This window comes from Macadamia integrifolia, chromosome 1 (genome assembly GCF_013358625.1).
Source record: "Macadamia integrifolia cultivar HAES 741 chromosome 1, SCU_Mint_v3, whole genome shotgun sequence".
In the NCBI taxonomy this organism is placed as follows: Eukaryota; Viridiplantae; Streptophyta; class Magnoliopsida; order Proteales; family Proteaceae; genus Macadamia; species Macadamia integrifolia.
This window is the reverse complement of record NC_056557.1, coordinates 19,848,559-19,867,590: the sequence shown is the minus strand read 5'-3', so window position 1 is coordinate 19,867,590 and position 19,032 is coordinate 19,848,559. Positions and strand designations below refer to the sequence as shown.

The 19,032-nt window shown below is 37.9% G+C and overlaps 4 protein-coding genes across 5 annotated transcripts in view; all 4 read right to left on the bottom strand.

The window, feature by feature from the left end:
• Window positions 1–226: 226 nt before the first annotated feature.
• On the bottom strand, window positions 227–1,090 carry LOC122071824 (pentatricopeptide repeat-containing protein At3g49240, mitochondrial-like). Its single transcript, XM_042636247.1, has one exon. The coding sequence runs from the start codon at window positions 1,088–1,090 to the stop codon at window positions 227–229; it is 864 nt and encodes a 287-aa protein (XP_042492181.1).
• Window positions 1,091–4,915: 3,825 nt separating this feature from the next.
• On the bottom strand, window positions 4,916–8,738 carry LOC122085386 (COBRA-like protein 10). The gene is made up of 2 exons (XM_042653784.1): window positions 7,402–8,738; window positions 4,916–6,829 (listed from the first exon to the last, which is right to left on the bottom strand). The coding sequence occupies exons 1-2, from the start codon at window positions 7,799–7,801 to the stop codon at window positions 5,478–5,480; spliced, it is 1,752 nt and encodes a 583-aa protein (XP_042509718.1). The 5' UTR covers window positions 7,802–8,738; the 3' UTR covers window positions 4,916–5,477.
• Window positions 8,739–8,872: 134 nt separating this feature from the next.
• LOC122085393 (DDRGK domain-containing protein 1) lies at window positions 8,873–14,337 on the bottom strand. Its single transcript, XM_042653799.1, has 8 exons — window positions 14,011–14,337; window positions 13,613–13,718; window positions 12,709–12,815; window positions 11,949–12,050; window positions 11,697–11,858; window positions 11,257–11,313; window positions 10,004–10,040; window positions 8,873–9,238 (listed from the first exon to the last, which is right to left on the bottom strand). Exons 1-8 carry the CDS (start codon window positions 14,131–14,133, stop codon window positions 9,036–9,038), a joined length of 897 nt encoding a protein of 298 aa, XP_042509733.1. The 5' UTR covers window positions 14,134–14,337; the 3' UTR covers window positions 8,873–9,035.
• A 2,867-nt stretch (window positions 14,338–17,204) lies between these two features.
• The window catches only part of LOC122076013 (CRIB domain-containing protein RIC10-like), a 3,814-nt gene continuing 1,986 nt past the window's right edge, over window positions 17,205–19,032 (bottom strand). For both annotated transcript variants that reach the window (XM_042641270.1, XM_042641278.1), the window contains exon 5: window positions 17,205–17,652. In XM_042641270.1, the coding sequence (XP_042497204.1) occupies window positions 17,426–17,652 (227 nt within the window). In that variant the 3' untranslated portion in view covers window positions 17,205–17,425. The remainder of the gene's footprint in view (window positions 17,653–19,032) is intronic.

Here is a 19,032-nt window from a genome sequence, read left to right as displayed (position 1 = left end):
TTACAACGTCACCCCCTAGAGAATTCCAATATTAGAGGAACACCCCCTCTCTTTCACCAAATTAGCCTCGGACCCCCTACCGTCAGTCACTGTTAAGTGAAAAATTAAAAGTACCATTATACCCTTATCATCAAAAGATATTTTTAACCCAATTCCTCTTCCCCCTACCTATACTCACCTTCACCGAGACATCAAAAGCAGAGGTGATCGTTCAGAGCACCGAAGATCATGGCAGCGGCAGCATCAGCATCAGCGAAACAAACCCTAGCTTCTCCTTTAATTCATCGTATAAAGCCAGAACTCCATCTGGATCTAATTTCTTCACTAGCCCCAACATGAGATGATTATAGACAATTGAGTCCGGAGCGAAACCCTTCTCAAGCATCTCATTTTTCAGTTCTACAGCCCGATCAACCTTGTTGTTATCCACAAGCCCCTTCACAAGAATGCGATAAGTAGTAGGAGAAGGATTAAAAGGGGCATCATTGATAAGCTGCTTATAATGTTCAAGAGCAGTATCAGTTTTCCTACAATCACAGTAGGCGTTAATGAGGAGATTGTGGGTGACGACGTTAGCAGCGACACCAGCCTGAGTGATAAATCGATGAAGCGAGAGGAGATCGGAGTATCGAGATTGGCGGAGGAGAGCGGCCATGACAGCGTTACAAGTAAAGATGGTGGGTCTGCAATTGGAGTAAATGGAATGCCGAGTGAGGAGTGCGGCTTCATCCAGGTCGTTCTGGCGGATGAGGGTAAGGATTCGGTTGTGGAGGTTGAGGCGATTGCCGGTGAGGACAGTGACGGATTCTGGGAGTTTGGGGGCATTAGGATTAGGGTTAGGGTTTATGGGACGTTGTTGGGGCTGGGTGTGATGGAGGGAGTTGAGAGGTGGTTCTATTCGGAGGCGGCGCTCGGCAGCACGGCGAAGCTCATCTGATCCGTCTCCATTATATGATTTTCTGGTTTTTCTCTGTTCTTCCACCTTGTTCGGCTGAAAGTAGAGATGTTTTTTAACAAATGGAGAGAGAGAGAGAGAGAGAGTTACAGTTAAAACCTCTTTCCTGGTGATTAGAGCACTTGCAGCGGCCATGGTACCGGATCGAGCTTTGAAACCGAACAGAGTATTTGGAAGGAGAATTGAAACCCCCCACCGAGGGTTCAAAATCAGGATTTCAATACAAGAAACGAAGTGCGGAAGAATTGAAAAATAGATGATTTGGTCAAAGGCGACGATGGTGGGAGCACTTGGAGGGTCACGGAGGTGGAGAGTGAGATCTCCGGTGGGGGAGGAGGAGTGGTTCGGTGAGTTTGGGGAAATTCAGAAAAAAAGGCCAAAAACGAAAGAGAAGAGAGAGAGATACTTAGAGCAAGGGTATTTTGGTATTTTAAATAAAATATTATTGCTGACATCAGCATATAAGGTATATTCTTTAACAGTGACTGACGGTAGGGGGTCCGAGGCTAATTTGGTGAAAGAGAGGGGGTGTCCCTCTAATATTGGAATTCTCCAGGGGGTGGCGTTGTAAATTACCCTTTTTTTTTTCCCCCCCAGTTTTGATAAAGGCGTATTCCCATATATGCAAATTAAATTAAAGTATAAGCGTCTCGGCCCCCTCCTCCACAGAAGTTGCACTTTTAAAATGTGTCTCTATTTTTCTTTTCTCTATTCCAGAAGCCTGACATTTTTTTCCTTCAATTTGTCAAAGTGCATTTCCATAAAAAAAAAAAAAAAAAAAAAAAAAAAAAGGGGTAAGAATGCAATATTTGTCCTTCCCTCCACATTAACCAAACCCTGAAACCAGATATGCATCTTCCAATAAAATACAAGCCCTTTTTTTCTAGTTTCGGCAGAAAAGGGGAAGGGATGTACAGCTATTTCTCTCTTCTCCCTTTTCATGGGGATTTCAGTTACACTCCTTGTGCCACTAAAACCATATAGTATTAACTAGCTTTGCAATTTTATCAAATTACGCTTTATCATTTAATCAATATTTCCCACAACATTCCATGGAAAAAATATATATATATATATATATATATTTCCCCCAACAGTCCAGACCATAGTTAGTAAATTCGGATTCGGGAATTATTCGAAATAATTCGACTGGTCAATTTAAGGGTTCGGTCAAAAAAGCGGACAAAAAAATCAAATTCGGATTTGGATTCGGATTCGAGAATTATTCGATTATAAAAATAAAAATCGGGCAAAAAATTCGGACGTTTTTTTTTTTATAATTTATTGTATCTTTTTTATTTATCAAGTAATTAACTTGATATGTATACCCAGAAAGAGCAAATTACTGTAGTTCAAATATACAATATAAAAAACTAGGAAAAAACTGTCATTGGGTGATTGAAACAATAGTTACAGTAATCCAATTTCTAAAGAAATTGTCCTGTAGGAATATAAAAGTTCAAAATCACATCATTCAATCCATGACTCACCTAGTTCCATGATTCCATTATCCATGCTTAAAAGGAAAAACTATTCTAAATAAAGCAAAACATCCACAAAAGCGTAAATATACAATTTTAAATGACAAGTAAATTTTACATAAGAAATAATAAACTAAAATTTTTAAAAAGAAAGTAATTAACACAGAGAGGGCAGTTAGATACAATCAGAGAAAAACTCCTATGACAGATGATCTATGGCGATTTGTCATAGGAGTTTATCAAATGCAAATTGTTTGAGATAATCCACACATGTGCTGCAAAGATCCTTCTTTGCAATCTAGTAAGAATCCCTTGATTGCAGACAACCATGAGTTCCAACATCCAACACTTACTGTTTTCTCCTTTAAACAATCAAATTATTTTGGATTTTACTGTCACTGTTCACGAGGATGATTACTAACCCGTAGCCACAAGATTCTGCAAGAAGGAAGTGGATCGAAAGTTTGGAACTCGGAAGGACTGAAGGAGTGAGGTCGCCGGTAGCCCATTGCCGCAAGACGGCAAGAGTCCACAAAACCAAAAAATTCCGTAACCATAAGTGGAAAGTGGAAACCCAAAAGGCCAAACCGTGAGATGGGTCAACAAGCTAAGAAGCCTGAGATGTGTTAGTTTTTTCAGAGAGGGCGAGCCGGTGAGGCAGCGAGGTGGCGAGCGGCCAGCCGACGAGGTGCAGACACTGGTTTTCAAAGAGGGTAAGAGATGGGAGAGATTTGGTTTCCAAAGAAAATCACACGGACATCAAAGTTTTTTTTTTTTTTTAAGTGGGTTAATGGTAACCGAATAATTCAGTTTAATCCGGTTCTTCACGATTTATTCGCGTTTTATATTCACTTTTGAAAAAACTGTGAATTTTACCAATTTTTATTTTTTATTCGGATTCGGTCACATGCATGTTCCTTATGTATTTCTGGATTGATATTCAATCCATATTCCCATGCATGTGCCTTATGTATTCAGCAATGATATTCACAAAATATATATCTAAGGATAGCAGGAATATATAAGAATGATTTATAACTTTGGTTTGAACCAGGTTTCTCTATTCCGCCCCCTCCCCAAAAAAATACTTTGGTACTTTACTAGAAAGCTGATGTATGAAAAAATGCGAGATAAATATATCTATCCAACTAGCATAATCATATTTTTTTGGCTCTATTTGTTTCGATGCGAAATGCTCACATATAAAATAAGGCCAACTGTTTTTTCTGTCCGGGAGCGCCTCCTACACCCAAACATAGGTACACCCACTTCATACGAAACAAACTCTATATTTCTGCTCCTTTTTTTTTTTTTTTTATTCCACCCATTTTACGTCGAAAAATGGAACCTTGTAAAGAGGTATACTCATCCAAGATGATGTGGCATTTACTCTTGCAAGAAGGGTTGGAGTTTTGATAAATAAAAGATAATCATCTTCAGGAAGCTTTTAGTATTTTTTTTTTCATTTATTTATTTATTTATTTTTGTGTGTGGTAAGAAGGATTTTTTTTTTTTGGTGAATATGCCTAATAGTTTTTTGGGTGAATTTAAGAAGGAAGCTTTTAGTAATTGGTGACATATACATCTAGTCTTTTGAAAATATATATGTTGATGCTCTTTGAAAATTCTTATGGATATATATTTTTCTATATTGACATGATTTTATATCTAACAAAATACATAGACGAATTTTTCTCTAATCATTGAAAGATTCCAATATTTTAGTTACTGACCATGTCCATAAGTTTATAAATTTTGCAACTTCCTTTTGGAAACTTATTTTTTGCTTATGACTTCTAAAGTTTACTTAATGAATTCAAGGAGCAGACAAAAAAGCTGTAAATGAAAAATAAATTAGTACTGATTCCTTTTGTTTCCAATTGGCAACTTATATCTGCTTAAGGAAAAGGTAAATAAAAACCTATACAACTCATATTTTTCCTAGGGTATTTTTAGTAGCTTGTCTTCTTAATGCTTACCCCTGGAACTTTCTCAAGACACATCAAGGACCATATATTGGTTTTAGTAGCCAACTCTATACCAATACCTTATTAACATAACTCAATAATGCATACCCAACTTAAGGCAATGCAATGTTTGCTTTTTTTTTTTTTTTTTTTGGGGTGGGGGTGGGGGTGGGGGTGGGGTGGGGTAATAAACTCAAGGATTTACAGCCTAGTAATTGATGAGAAAGATAAGTAACTGTTCAGAGCTAGGAGCTAGAAAGATAAGATACTAATAATTAGAAATCTTTACTGAAATAAGTTTTGTAATAAGAATTAATCCTTATTATATAGGAAACGATATCTGTTTAAATCTCCTTATGCACAAGGAGAGTTGTTCCTCTTCATATTTTGAATTAAATTTCCTGGTACTGATTGTGGCCATGATAGATAGCTAAGGGGATATTAATTGTAGTACTGAAATGTAGAACTTCAAAGATTTACCTATTACTTTAGCAAACTAAATATGTAATAAGTTGAACCCAAAATTTCTCTTTCCCAGTAGTCAATCTTTACATGAATACTACACTTCGCTCTTGGACCAGGAGATCACCCTAAGCAAGACAAGAAGAACCCTTCTATCTACAAACTTTTTGGAGAAACAAAATGATGAATTAGTCCATGTACATTGGGTAAATAGCCTTGAAGAATCCCTTTACATATCATATAAAATCCATTTTCATCTGTATCTAGAAATTGGAACTACACACTATCATCATATTTCCTTCCTTGAAGAGCTTATACTAGCTAGACCCTCTCGTGTGCGATCCAGGAATCAACTCATTATCAAAACTGGCTTAGATTTCCTATCGCAGTCACAGTTCCATGGTTCTTTCTCCACTTGTTCAAGTTTACAGCACCTCCAATAACTTAAAAAGGTTCAGAGAAAGAAATCAGTTCGAAGGTTATGTGGGTGGTACGGGTTCTGTTAGGTTGAAGACTAAACTTTGCAAATCTAATCTTAAACTGTCTCCAAAAGAACAATACCAAAGAGTTAGGCTCCGAAAATATTGTCAGGGTCTAAATGAATGATCATCACTATAGATGCTCGGTCAAGAGCACATAGGTGGTCATTACTGTAATGACAATTACAGGTAGAAGGCTAACATTATATCCATGGCCATCTCCTCTTACTATATTTATGCCCGGAGTCCGTTTCTTGGAGAAGGAAATTACTGATTGTTGCTTACCTGGTACCCTTGGACCATATATTGGATTTGTTACATTGGTCTCTCCCATTAGGTATTTCAGACCTGGTAAGCCCTGGAAAAAGAAGGTGTCGCTGAGTTCAGAAACCTTCGCTCCACTGAATGAGTAGACATTCTCATAACCACGGAAAACTGGCTGGTTCATTTGGATTGCTGTAAACCAATCTTCAATACTTATTTCCTCCCAATTGAGAAGAGTGATCCTAGCTGTCCATCCTTTTCTGTAATAAGAGGAAATGTACCAATTTATACTAACTCCACAATTATCACTGCATGGTAATGGATTAGGAACGGAATAGTGTTTCAATTTAGCCCAAGCTCTGGCTTGCTCTGTTCTATTATCAAAAGGAAAAAGAAGGGCTTCTGGAGGAAGAAGCAGAGCCTTTGAGTTTGGATTGCAAGTGCAATAGTTAGGACTACCACTGGTACAAGTGTTACAGGGGATTACAGAATCACTGTAGAAGGCCGAGAAGGAGGCACAGCAGTGAGAGCTCTTGCTCTTTGGCCTAGTGATGTTGCAGACTACTTGCCAAGTTGCAATAACTGAAGTTGTTGAATCAAGCCCACTTGTGTCTGGAATTTCTGTTGGGTCTACTCTAATTGGAGATCCACACTTGTAATCTGGATTCAAAACTCCACTAATTTTCCATCTTTGCGGAGGATATACTGCAGTCCGATTCAAATCAGGTGGGCGCTTATATACTTGCATTTGGAAGGCGGCCTTGGATTTGCTCTTATCCATGGTGGTTGGTAGAAAAGTACCATTTCTACAACAGTATAGAATGTTTCCAACTTTCTCATCCTTGGCTCTATCCACTGGAAGATCAGATATGACTGTCTTCTTTTCATAATTCATGACAGAACTGAAGTCAAAGTCCTGGTAGCATTCTCCAGCGCTGCCGTAAATGCAGTCTGAAGGATCTTTCTTGCAAGTATAAGCTCCTTTCATTGAGTATATGAACTCACCTCTCATCCATTCCCAAGTCGAGTTCCAATGATCAAGATGTCCTGAAGGGTGATTGTTCTCCATGGTTATCTGGGTAAGATAGTTCCCATCAGAAGCTTGTGTAATATCATATGTGATGGAGAGATCACCTTCCTGTAGAGGTAAGAACTTTGTTGGTTTCGGTTTCTTGGTCTTGAATTTTGGGTCCCTGACACGACATACATGCATTGAGCTCCCTGTGAAAACAAAAAAGAGAGACCCCAAACAAGAAGTTCAGTTACCTTAACATGCACAATTGAAAAGGAACCTAATGGCTGTAACGGGTACCAATCTTACAATAGTGATTATAGCCCTCTCAATCTGATTGGCATTCACCACTTTATTTCAATTGTTTTGGGGTTTCCCTTACAATGGGCTGTAGATTGCAGCCTAAGAAATGGATAGAAAAACAATAAATTGAGCCATGGCCATCGTATGTATGTGCTACTCGGCAAGATCATCAACCAAGTAGGTATACACACATAGGACTCAGAAGTAATGATAAAAGTTATTTGTTAGGGTTCCACATCGGATGACACCCTCTTCTTAAAGACGAGGTTTGTACGGTTAATTCTACCTGAATCCCAACAAGTGGTTTCAAAGCCAAGATGTGGCAACTCCATTGTGCCTCCTGAGGATAGAGAAAAAATCCCAGGCACCCTCTCCTAAAAGCTACCTTGTAAGGGTGAGTTCTACCTGAAACTAAAATGTGGAGTTGAGAGAGAGGAAATTAGGGTAATTGGCGAATGAGGAATGGAGAAAAACTAACCCTTTTTGATTGGTGCGGGACACTTGTACCCATCGTTTCCAAGTCGAATAGCCTTCGGCAAGGGAATCACAGGTTGCTTCACCCCAAACTTTTTACCAGCCATCACAATATGTTCCTGAATCTGAGTAGTATCATATGCTGTATCAATGGATGTCTTCAAATCCGTGTGAGGATATCCAACTAGGTGTGTCCCATTTCCAACCAGTGCCAGGAAATCGTCACCATCCACAAGAACAGCATTGCTTGCAGAAACTAGAATCTGTGTGTGTTGTAAACAAATATGTATCTTCCAAGCCTTGACTTCCATGACACCAACATTGAGTGCAGTAGCAATGGATATACCTAGAAGAACCTGGCAAGTGAACAAGATGAACAAGAGAAACAATGGTGTCCACGACATTTCCTTGTGTTCCCTTAAAGAGCTTTCACAGAGAGAGAGAGAGAGAGAGAGAGATTAGATCATCAATGTGGAGGCTGAAACATGGCTTTCTGGTATATACTTCCTGAATTAAATGAGAGCATGAGGGAAGGGGTAGGGAAGAGTGAAGACAGCAAAACACAAATTCCAAGATATTAGCGATTAAATCTCTGATTAGACTCAGTCAGCTCCATATTTCCTCCTCTAAAAATAGCGCCAGTTTTGGAGAAGCAACGTCTTTTAACGGTTTTTAAAATTCTATTTCCTTTTTTCCCATAATTCCGTTATATTCTTCCTGGATGACCATTATGCCCCTAGCCGGAAAAGTCTCTGTTGAGTCTGAATCACAATCTGTCCATTTTGTTTCCATAAATACCCCTCTATGCGCTCTTGGTTACTAACGGTGGCAATCGGTCAGTTCAGTCTGGTCTTGATCGGGCTGAACTGGTTTTGATCTGATATTAGGCCAAATCAAAACCAAATTATTAAGACAGGTCAATTTTGGTCCGGTTCAATCTTTTATCGAGTTAGATTAATTACCTCACCAGTCCATTATCGGCCTTTCAATTGACTAAAAAATCCCTAAAGCTCAGTTTCTTTACAGGATCAATCCAATCCAGATTGACCGGCTGATCAGATCCAGTTTTTTCCCACCCTGTTAGAACCCATGGTGGAATATGGCACTAGATAATCCTTTATCCATTGGCAAAAGTTATCCCCTTCACATTGTGTTTACCACTCTGTCCTAGGGTTCTTAAACCCCTACATGGTTTTAGTACCTTCCCAAAAATAACACCCGATACCTCCATCCAAAGGCCCCACAATGAATAAATTCCAATTCACCGTGTCTTAGGAAAACTAGGCCCTTAATCATTTACATTCTTTGAATCAGGTTACCATAATTCAACATAGGCCAAATCAATTTTGTGTAACATAAATTGAAAGCCAAAAATGGTCCCCATCTACTCAAGTTTGCACATGAGCCAAATGTACCAGTTTCTAAGATAAGAATGATCAGAACTGGATACCATTGGATACAATATTAACACTATATGTAAGTAAGATGTAATTATAGCTATAATTTAAGAAAATAACATCTGCAGTTTCCACCTCTATGTTAAACATGAGATACGAGTGCTTAATTTTCTTTTCAAAAGGTCGACACATCCGAAGTCCACCATAAGTAACAGCTAAAAATTGATAACTTTACATTGAATTAGGCAACAGTAATTCCCTCTGAACTCATGTCTTCAACTAATTGAACTTTTGGTTCTAAATCAATGAACTGATTAGACTTGCTAGCCAGGTGTGAAATGCTAACCCTCCCTTGACGCTTAATGTAATCAGCAACGGCTTTCATTTCCTCCTGCGAGATGTATATATATTTTCCTCGATCATCCATGACACCAGAGAGGCGACCTAATACAAATCACAAGAGTATCAAGAAAAAAAATTAGTGAATGGTCCCATTATCTAATTTGGGTCAGTAAAATACAATTACAGGAATAATACAAGCAATATCATTAAGTTTTCGACACTGATTTGGCACCCTTTCCCTTTGATATTTGCTGTCTGGGGCATGCAATTCAGGAATTAAAAAATCAAGCCAAACCCATGGAAACCTCCGAAGACTGTATATGCACTCCCAAATACTCATGACTGGCAGTCTAAAAACAGTGGAAATGGTGAAATATTTAGAAACCCTTACAATGATCCCATGATTAAAGTAATAACAGTTTGTCCTCTTATTCAAATTATCATGCATGTACTTCAATTCAGGTGGGTCTCTCAGCTAAAATATTTAGTGTCAGAAGGATAAGTCACTTCTGACTCTGGTAATGTGCTTATATTCCCCAAAAGAAGATTAGATCTTGGATATGGATGCACTCTTCTTCCAAGCAGTTGAGCTTCTTTTGTTTGTGGAGGATTACTAAGCAGCTGATTCGCATGCTATTTTGCATACATTTGTGGGCACTGTTGGATATATTTCTAAAGTTACCAGAATCCTCCCTCCGTGAGAAGTTTAGAGGCAATACTAAAGGCAATAAAATCTCTTCTAGTATAACATAGTTGTTTCTCAAGTCAAGATTCCAAATTGCCTTTTTCAAATGTAAGCCACCTTTTTTTCCAAATATATGTTGCAAAAGAAATCGATCAAGTACAAGTAGATGCATCAACACATACCCATATCTTCCAGTGAGGTGATCCGATTAATGCAATCCTGTGTTAACAAGAGAACCAATGCAGTGTCAGATAATCATAATTCCATGATACAACATCCTCCTTCAAATATTTAATCGACTGATAAAAGCTTATATACCAAGAAAAGAAAATAAAAATAAAGACTGATAAAAGCTTAAAGTCTCAAAAAGGTTGTTATATCTAAAAGGACATTTCTATTTTGCCCTTGCAGGCTTTGAAGCCCACAGTGTAGGTGGGTTTCTGCCACATGGAGGAATGAGTAAATGACATAGCAGATCTGGACCACCCACCTTAAAGAAGACCCTCTGGATAAACAGACACTTTATTTGTGCTTAAAAAGGCCTATATGGCAGGCAAGATATACAAGGACAGAAACAAACACATATCAAGGGTTCAATCTCAATCAAATCACTTCTCCTGAAGTCATTTTAGGTCTTCCCTTAGCTCTTTTAGTTCCTTCAATCTGAATCAAATCACTTCTCAGTAGTGAAACATCCAAGGGCCTCCGTTGAACATCGTCATGCCACCTCAAATGACTTTCTCGTAACTTATCATGTACCAAAGCTACTCCCAAACCAGCTCTAATATGATCATTCCTTACCTTATCCTTTTTAGTTTTACTATTCATCCAACTCAACATCCCCATCTTCGCTACACTAAGTTTATCTACATGATGTTTCTTAAACTGCCCAACATTTCACACCATACATCACAGCCAATCATATGATTGTCCTTTAAAATTTTCCTTTAAGTTTGAAAGAAATACGTCAATCACATAATACTCTTGATGCAACTCTCCACTTCATCCATCCTATTTAAATTCTTTGTGAAACATCATCCTCTATATCACTTTTTTTTTTTTCTTTTTTTATTGATCCTAAATACCTAAAATAATCACTTTATGGAACCTCGATCCCATTATGCAAGTACTAAGTACTTACATATAGTATTCAATCATAACTAAGGTGGATATGATCAGGGATTCAGGAGTATATATCAATATCCAAAAAATTATGGCCATCATTTGGAAAATCCAAATAAAAATATTCCCAATCAGGTCCATATTTTTGGCCATCGGCCATCCATTTACATTCCTAATGCAGTCAATACACATGTAGATACAAGACATGCAGTGAAACTCTTATGGAATATACAAGGCCAATGCATGTTTATTCCAAACTATTTGACCCTCGCTTCCAACAGAAAATGACAATGAAGAGTAAGACGAAGAATACCTGAGTCCGTAGTTTGAACTCTGCAGCAAGATCTTCTAATGGCACACACTTGTGTTTCTGCATATGATATGCAAACAATTAGCATTTCCACTGCTGTATGATCATGTTACAGCCTCATATTTCTTTTTCCCTTCATTCAAAAATTTTTTTTTCCCCTCTTACAAGAATGCACTTAAACATTCATAGACATTGATGATTAATCTAATGAAACCTGATGACAGGTTCAGTGGATGATCTAGTAGCATATCAACTTCAAAGTAATGTACTTATGTACTCAAACTGAAGTATAGGAGCACTTATAGTAAAAGCTCAATTAAGGATTTCTTGACAAGAGTATTAGAATATGTTATGCATGACTACCCGAAACGGCAGGGGGGGTGGAAGGGGGGAGGCTAAAAAAGAGTAGTAGTAGACAATAAACAGAAAAAGACAGAAACTACCTTGATGTATTCCACAAAATCAAAAAGCAAGCCCTGGCTCCCATCTTGTACTTCACTCCCAATCGTTCCTTCTTCATCAACAGAAAACTCTCCTTTCCACTTCTCAAACTCCAATGCAGCAGCTTCCTCTTCCTTGGCTTTTCGAGCCTTGGCTTCTTCCTCCTAAAAGGACAATGGAAAACTGTTTCAATATGGAACCATCTGTTTTTTATATATTCAGGAAACCTATGGTTAGACGGTTGATCAACCCACCAGCAAACGCTCCTGTGCTTCACGTTCTTCATCTTTCAACCTCCGCATTTCTGCATATCGGTCTTGTTTTGCCTGCCTTGTATCACGTGCTGCTTCCTCAGCCTTTCAAATCAAAGAGAAGATGTCGACAAAATAGATCATTCACAATCCATGAGATCAGATAATTTTTAACTTTAGTAAAGTGTATGAAAAAGCTCAAGGAGAATGAAAAACTTATCTTCAAAACTTGTTGAGAAAATAAGAATTATACAAATAATTCTGGACAGAATGTTAAAAACTTTAAAATTCAAAAAAAATTATATAATTTGGTAGTTGGGGCTTGGAAGATATTTTTAGATTTCAAAATTAATTTAGATCCAATATTCAGTGAATAAAATCCATAATTTTCCCTGTGTTGATAAATATTTGTATGTCAATAAGACAATAGAAAAAGTTATAACATAACATATCCAAGTATTTGTGATGGTAAATAACTCGAGAAATCAATTAATTTTGGGATCGGGATACCCAAACTTTCCAAAGACCTCACAAAAAAGGTCTCATTAGCATAGTTATCAAGGCGGCTCAGCCTGGCCTGGTGCCTTGGTTGCCTAGGCACCTAGGCATCGCCTTGTTGGTGTCACCTTATTTTTTACCATCCTCCGTCACCTTGGTTCGCCTTATGCCTTGATAACTTGCTCATTAGTTTTATCAATAAGTGTCCAACGTAATAAAAGTTACTGGGGGGTTTGGAAGGAGAGAGAGAATCATTGAGAAGCACCTGTCGTTGTGCATCCCGCTCTTGCCGTCTCTTATCTTTTTTCTTGGATGCTTTAGCACCAAACTTGTCATCCTCAAGAACATCCTCATCACTTCCATCAACAATCTCTGTATGCCACATATCATTACGTATTTAATTCAGGAATACGATAACACTTCCCAAGAGAAAAAAAATATACTACGTAAAAATGGGAAAGAAAAATATCTATGGCAACTAGGATACATGTACATCTCCTTTTCAAGCACAGATTTGAGGGTTGAGACATAGTAAATTTAGAATATTTCCCCCAAAATTTATCTAAGGCACTTTAACCGATTTGATTACTGTTAAGACAACTATGCTATTTCCCATAACATTTCACTGATGTTTATTACGTACACTCATGCATAACTCTTAGCTGTAGATTTAAAACAACACACTGACCCCCCAATTCGAAGGATATTAACAACCATATATGGATCCCATAAATATATTGACTGAAAGCCACCTTGCAGAGGGCAGGTTGTGTTGTACTTCTATGTATTTGTATCTCCATGTACTTCTATGATCTGAGTTTCTTATCAATAAAATCTTGTCATTTATCCACATAAAAAAGGCCACCTTTTATGCAGATATTGATCTTTTCTGAAATAATATAAGATTTTTCTGTTCTTTTTTTTGGAGAATTGGATTGGAGAAATAGTATAAGTTTGAGCAATGACCAGCCAAGTAGACACACCAAACTTGCAGCATTCATCTCCAAGAAACAATTTACAGCCGCGGGGGGGGGGGGGTTGAAGTAAAATGTCAGTATTGTAAAAAATCAGGAAGTTATACTTCCAGACTGTACGGAATGGGGGGGAAAAATGCACAAATAGATCTAAAAATAGAAGACTTTGCTGAGCAAAGCTTGAATGGCACCAACCTTCTGCTATTGCGGATGGACCTGCAGAAGAACTGGCGCCGCCAGCCGGTCTCCGCCGCATCCGGCGAGCTCCAGAAGGGCGAACTACAGTTTCTCTCCTCGGAACCTGAGACTTGACTAATCAGAGACATGTTCTCTCGGAACTTAATTTCAATTAAAAATAATTTCCAACCGGATCTATTAATTTACAAGAGAAAGAAGAAGAAAGATGAATAGAAAGTACAAAGAAAGAGGTTATCTGACAATCTATCAGAACGTAAAATCTCCAGTAAAACCTAGGTTGAATGTCTGAAAGCTAAATAATCTATAGAAAATTACAGATATTTCAATTGTTCATAAAATTAAAGAACAGAATCAATTCCAAAATCAACTTAGAAGGGAAACACGAAATCAATCACCTGATCTTCTTCGCCACCGCGTTCCTCAGGTAATCTAGAAATTTGATGGCGTCTCCATATATAGAGTGGGATTAACGCAAGAACGAGAAACATACAAAAAAATGCCACAAGGATTTCCTCCATATTTTTCTCTTTGCTGCTGCAACTTCCGGCGAGGATTAGAAGTGAGAAACAAACTTCAAGCTTTGGTTTTACACATTTACAAGAGACTCAAGAGAGAAGTTGGGCAAGAGACGAAATTTCGATCATGTCCGACCTCATAGTTCACGAAATTTGGTGTCCGGGTTTTTTACGAAACCCCGGATCGGGTAAATTCCGTGTCCGGTCTCTGCTCTAAGTCTCTTAACACAAATGAGTGATTATTGTTTATTGCGAGTGCAGTGGTGTGGTGAACATTGAATGGCCGAGACAAAATCAGCATGTGCCCTGTTGTCATCTCAATCATCCTGGGCTTGGGCCCTGTTGATGCCTGAACAGTTATGGTGGTCCAGAGAGGAAGTGGGCACTCACTGGGGCCCAAGAAGTGGGGAGTAAGGGGGACTAGCGGTTCATGGCAAGCACCAAGCACCAAGCACCAAGCACCGTTAGGCTTTTGGGAGGAGTTGATCCACTGACCAATTCTTGGGCATGCTCTTAAGCGAGCAATGCCAAGTTGCCAGAATATTACCCCGATATGCACGATTTCTCATGTTTGATATATTATGTTTGGATTGTTCTTTTTCATATTTTCAATTTTGCCTGTACTTTTACGAAAAGAAAAAAAAAATTGCCTACCATCACATTAAGAAATTCCTCCCCACTACTAAGGGGACTAATGGTGCATGAGAGGCATGGTTAACAGAACAACCTTATCATTGTGCTAAGGCTTGCCCTTTAGGTACTTCAAGTGTAGTGTACCCTAAAAAAGAATCAAGTTCTCCTTCTCGAACTATCATTGCCAATGAATAAGACTTTTAAGATGTCATGGACAGTGTCAAACATTGTTTTCGTCTGATTAGAAAGTAACTATGACACCCAATTATCAGCCACAAATATACAGTTTTTTTTTTAACCATTATTTCTTTCATTGAATCACCATAAGTGCTGAAAATCAAGGATATTTTATCTATTGTAGCTAGCAGTTTACTACATATGACCCTGAACTTATATCGAAAAGTTTTGAATTTTTTTTTTTTTTTTTTTTGAAAGAAAGATGAAGTAGTAATTCTTATGTGAATTTTTACATCTTTGGATTTTTTTTTTCTTTTTTTTTTTTTTTTTTTTTTTGTTGAGGGTGGGGGGGGGTGTGGAGAAATGCCATAAAGACTTCATTGAACGCATCAACCATTATAGACAAAGGCATCAAACAGGAGAATGAAATTCATTGTCCATCCCAAGGACTACACCCCTTCCAAAAAAAAAACAAGTTTTAATAAAATAAGTGAGCAATAACAAATTAGACCTCGAGGAACATGACTAATACAAGATTCAAAAAAATATTGATGGAGCCACAAACAATCATAAATTAAAACGGGTCCAATCAAGAGTTAATCATTTAAGACATCTTCAAAGCATTGATCACTGATAATGAATCCCCTCCTTTAAATATAACAAAATCAATATATATATATATGACCCGTTTTGAAGATTGACCCGTTTCGACATATTTTGGTGACGACCTGAATGGGAAATTTTCTGAGATTAGTGTTGGGCTTCGGGCTTGGGCTGATCTCGTATGGGGGTTACCGCGGGGCTACATCTCGTATGGGGGTGCGGGGGCATAGTCTAGCAGTATGGTTCGACCAAATCGATCATGACCCGATGGGTTAACCCGCAACTTGGAGTATATAATTTACTGCTATCTTGTTGAGAAGGTCATTGTATTTTGGTGGGTTTTTTCAAGCTAGGGTTTCAGGGTGAGTTTTCTCATCACTGCTTGAGTATAATCTCTCTTCTGCATAGTGAAACATCTTCTTCTTCTTCGCCCGAGGGCATAGCATACCACACTGGTGTGTGAACCTCATTAAATCTTTGTGTCGTGCAGATCTTTTGTCTATTTATTTTTGTATTTCTTAGTGTTTAATCTAATAATATATATATATATATATTATAAACACAAAATCAAGATGTTCACATGAAGAAAAAATAAAGCTAGATGCTCCTCTAACCACTGTTCTAAATATCAGAACCATATAGATAATATCACCCAATGCGTATCAATATCTTCTTTTTTTTTTGGTGAAATGTGTATCAACATCGTCGGAGTCTAATACTGATACGAAACTGATGTTTATGTGTATCTCGAATTCTTGATCCATTTTCAAAGTTTAAACTGTTTTAACAAAATTTGATGGCTAGCCGAATGAGATTTTTTTTCTAAAATATGTGTGGTAGCAGAGGGCTTGGTGTGGTATGTATGACCTGACTGGATCGACCTAACTTGGAGGAGCATTTACATGTCATGTTGCTTTGTGTTTAAGTAAAAGAGAGACAAGAGAAAAGAGGATTTTCAAGTTAGGATTTTGGTGTGAGAATTTCTTGCCACGAATTTAGGTGTTCTTAAAAGATCTCCATTGTAATCTTTCTTCCAACATAATGAATCATCTTCTTCACCTAAAGATATAACACATCAAATTAGTGTGTGAATTTATTCTTTTTTTTTTTTTTTTTTTGGTGTTCGTTCTAACATATTGATACGAATCAGAAAATTGAATTCCTCCCCGCTCCACCCCACCGCCCACACCCACCCCCCACCCCCCAAAATACATTGAGTTGACCTCTTTAATTTGTTTGCACAACCTCAAGTAGAACACCGTCATTAGAACCATCTATCTCAGGTGAGTGTGTGGATTTAGCCATAGTTTTAAAAATTAAATTAGACTCTATTCCGATTTTTCCTTGATTCACCATGTCATGTTCAGATGGGAAGATCAGCTAACTTTTAAGTTGTCTTTGTAGTTAAAAACAGCTTATAAGTTATAATTAATGAGGAAAACAACAATAGTAGTGGTGGAAATTAAACAAAAACAATTTAGAGTTTTCATTTTTTGAAGGGGGAGGGGGTAATATACATGGCATTCCTCTCAATTAAAAAGAATAAAAGAACCGATAAATTTCTATTGTATTAAATCTAAAATCACAAATAAGAAAACAAAAAAAGAAAAAGAAAAAATTGGGTGGGGGAGGGGAGGGGAGGGGAGGGGAGGAGGAAGAAAAAGAAAAGGGGAAGCTTTTTGTTCATTTACACAAGGAAATTCATCCACCCTTCTTGTTGCATATATCATTTTGTCTGAGTGAACATCCCTGAAAAAAGCAAAAAGGAATTCACAAAACCCTTTGCAATCTTTGAATTTGTTATCATCTTTTCTGTTCTTCTTCTGTTCAAAATGTCTGAAACTGAAAGTATATAGATTTCATCTTTGTCATCTTTATTTGATTAGTGTAATAACCCTTGGTGACTGGGAGCAATCTCCACTTGAGCTACTGTGGTTCCAAAAGAAGGCTTGGATACTCTGGAACTCCTTGATGAGGAAGTCGACCTAGGAGATGAAGCCGACTTCGTCTTCTTCCTTTTGTGTTTCTTTGGTGCCTTTGGAAGATCTTTTGGCGCCGCATCATTGAACATTTCGGAAGATGGTTGCCGCACCATTGACTGATCAAAATCTGTTGCACACACCCATCAAAAGAAGAGGATCAGTTTTAGAGCAGTAAAATTCTCTCTACAAACTGTTATGACCATTAATTCAGCATATGAGCTTATTGATTCAGTTCTATACTTCTCTCTACGCATGTTCATCCAATATAACATACTAGGATACATAAAGAGCAACCCACTGCACAAGGCTCCTGCCACTACAGGGTCTGAGACCTGCTTTGCAGGAGAGGCTGTTTCCAATGTTTGAACATACTAGAATACATAGTTACTTCGAAATAATTTTTGATATCTAAGATGATTCATTTGAAAATATTTCTTTGATGTTTTACCGTGTGAGATTTATGGCAATTGAATACAAGGCTGGATCACCTGCACGTATGGTCAGGTGATGATACCCGTCCCACTTGCTGCCATTTAGACTGCTCGGGGCATTTATTAAAGCAAAAAGGACAAGTGTGATCTGGGTTCATTGAGTACTTACAGTGTCTGTGATCGAATCTTAATTTAAGAAAGAGAAAATTATGGCTTCCTAAATAGTCCACGATTTTGTAGAACGTGGACAGATGATGCCGCAATTTCAATGTTGGACAGTAAAGACATGGTCTGAATTAACCACTTGTCAAATTTCATAGCCTAAATCAATCAAATATGTTCTCATGTCCATTCACGCATGTAGCAATCTTGGAATTATTATGCATTCTCCCAGAATTCTAACTTTTCAAAGCTCAATTTTGCCGCAAACTCAGATTAGGATGAAACTCGACATGTGAGCAGACTGACCTAGGTGTCTATTTGCCAACGAAACTTGAGCCTCGTCTAATTTGCCACTTGGCAGATTTTTAGGACCATTTAGGTAAGGGTTCCAAAATAGCCCATTTAAGAAAACTTTGCCCTTCCAATGTGTGTTGTTGGAGAACAGCAGAACCTAACAAACGCGCCCTCATCACTCTGGCACAGTGAAAGAAGGCTTAGGCTGTCAAAGGATCAAATGCTGAGCATTCTTAGGTTTTCTTTGCATTTCTGGTTTGGATTATGGGGTTTTCCCGAAAGTGGCAATGGGAATTCACTTTTGTAAAGAAATGGAGAGATTCCATTCTTTTGGGAGGAGATAACAAGCATGTTTCTCAAGGGGAACAGAAACCAAACCTCCATGTACAGCAAAGAATCTCCAAATATTCATAATTTATAAAAGGGAGAGGGATAAGTATGCTGGCACAGTACCTAGGAATTAGGTATGCTAGCGAATAGTGGCCGTCAGATGAAAGATAAAAGATCTCATCCATTTGTAATTTTTGTCGTACAAAACTTACTCAATACTGCTGCTCCACGGTCTTCCTTCCCCTTTTCCTCACTAGCTCTGACTCCGGCAGCGCTGCACTCTTTTTTTT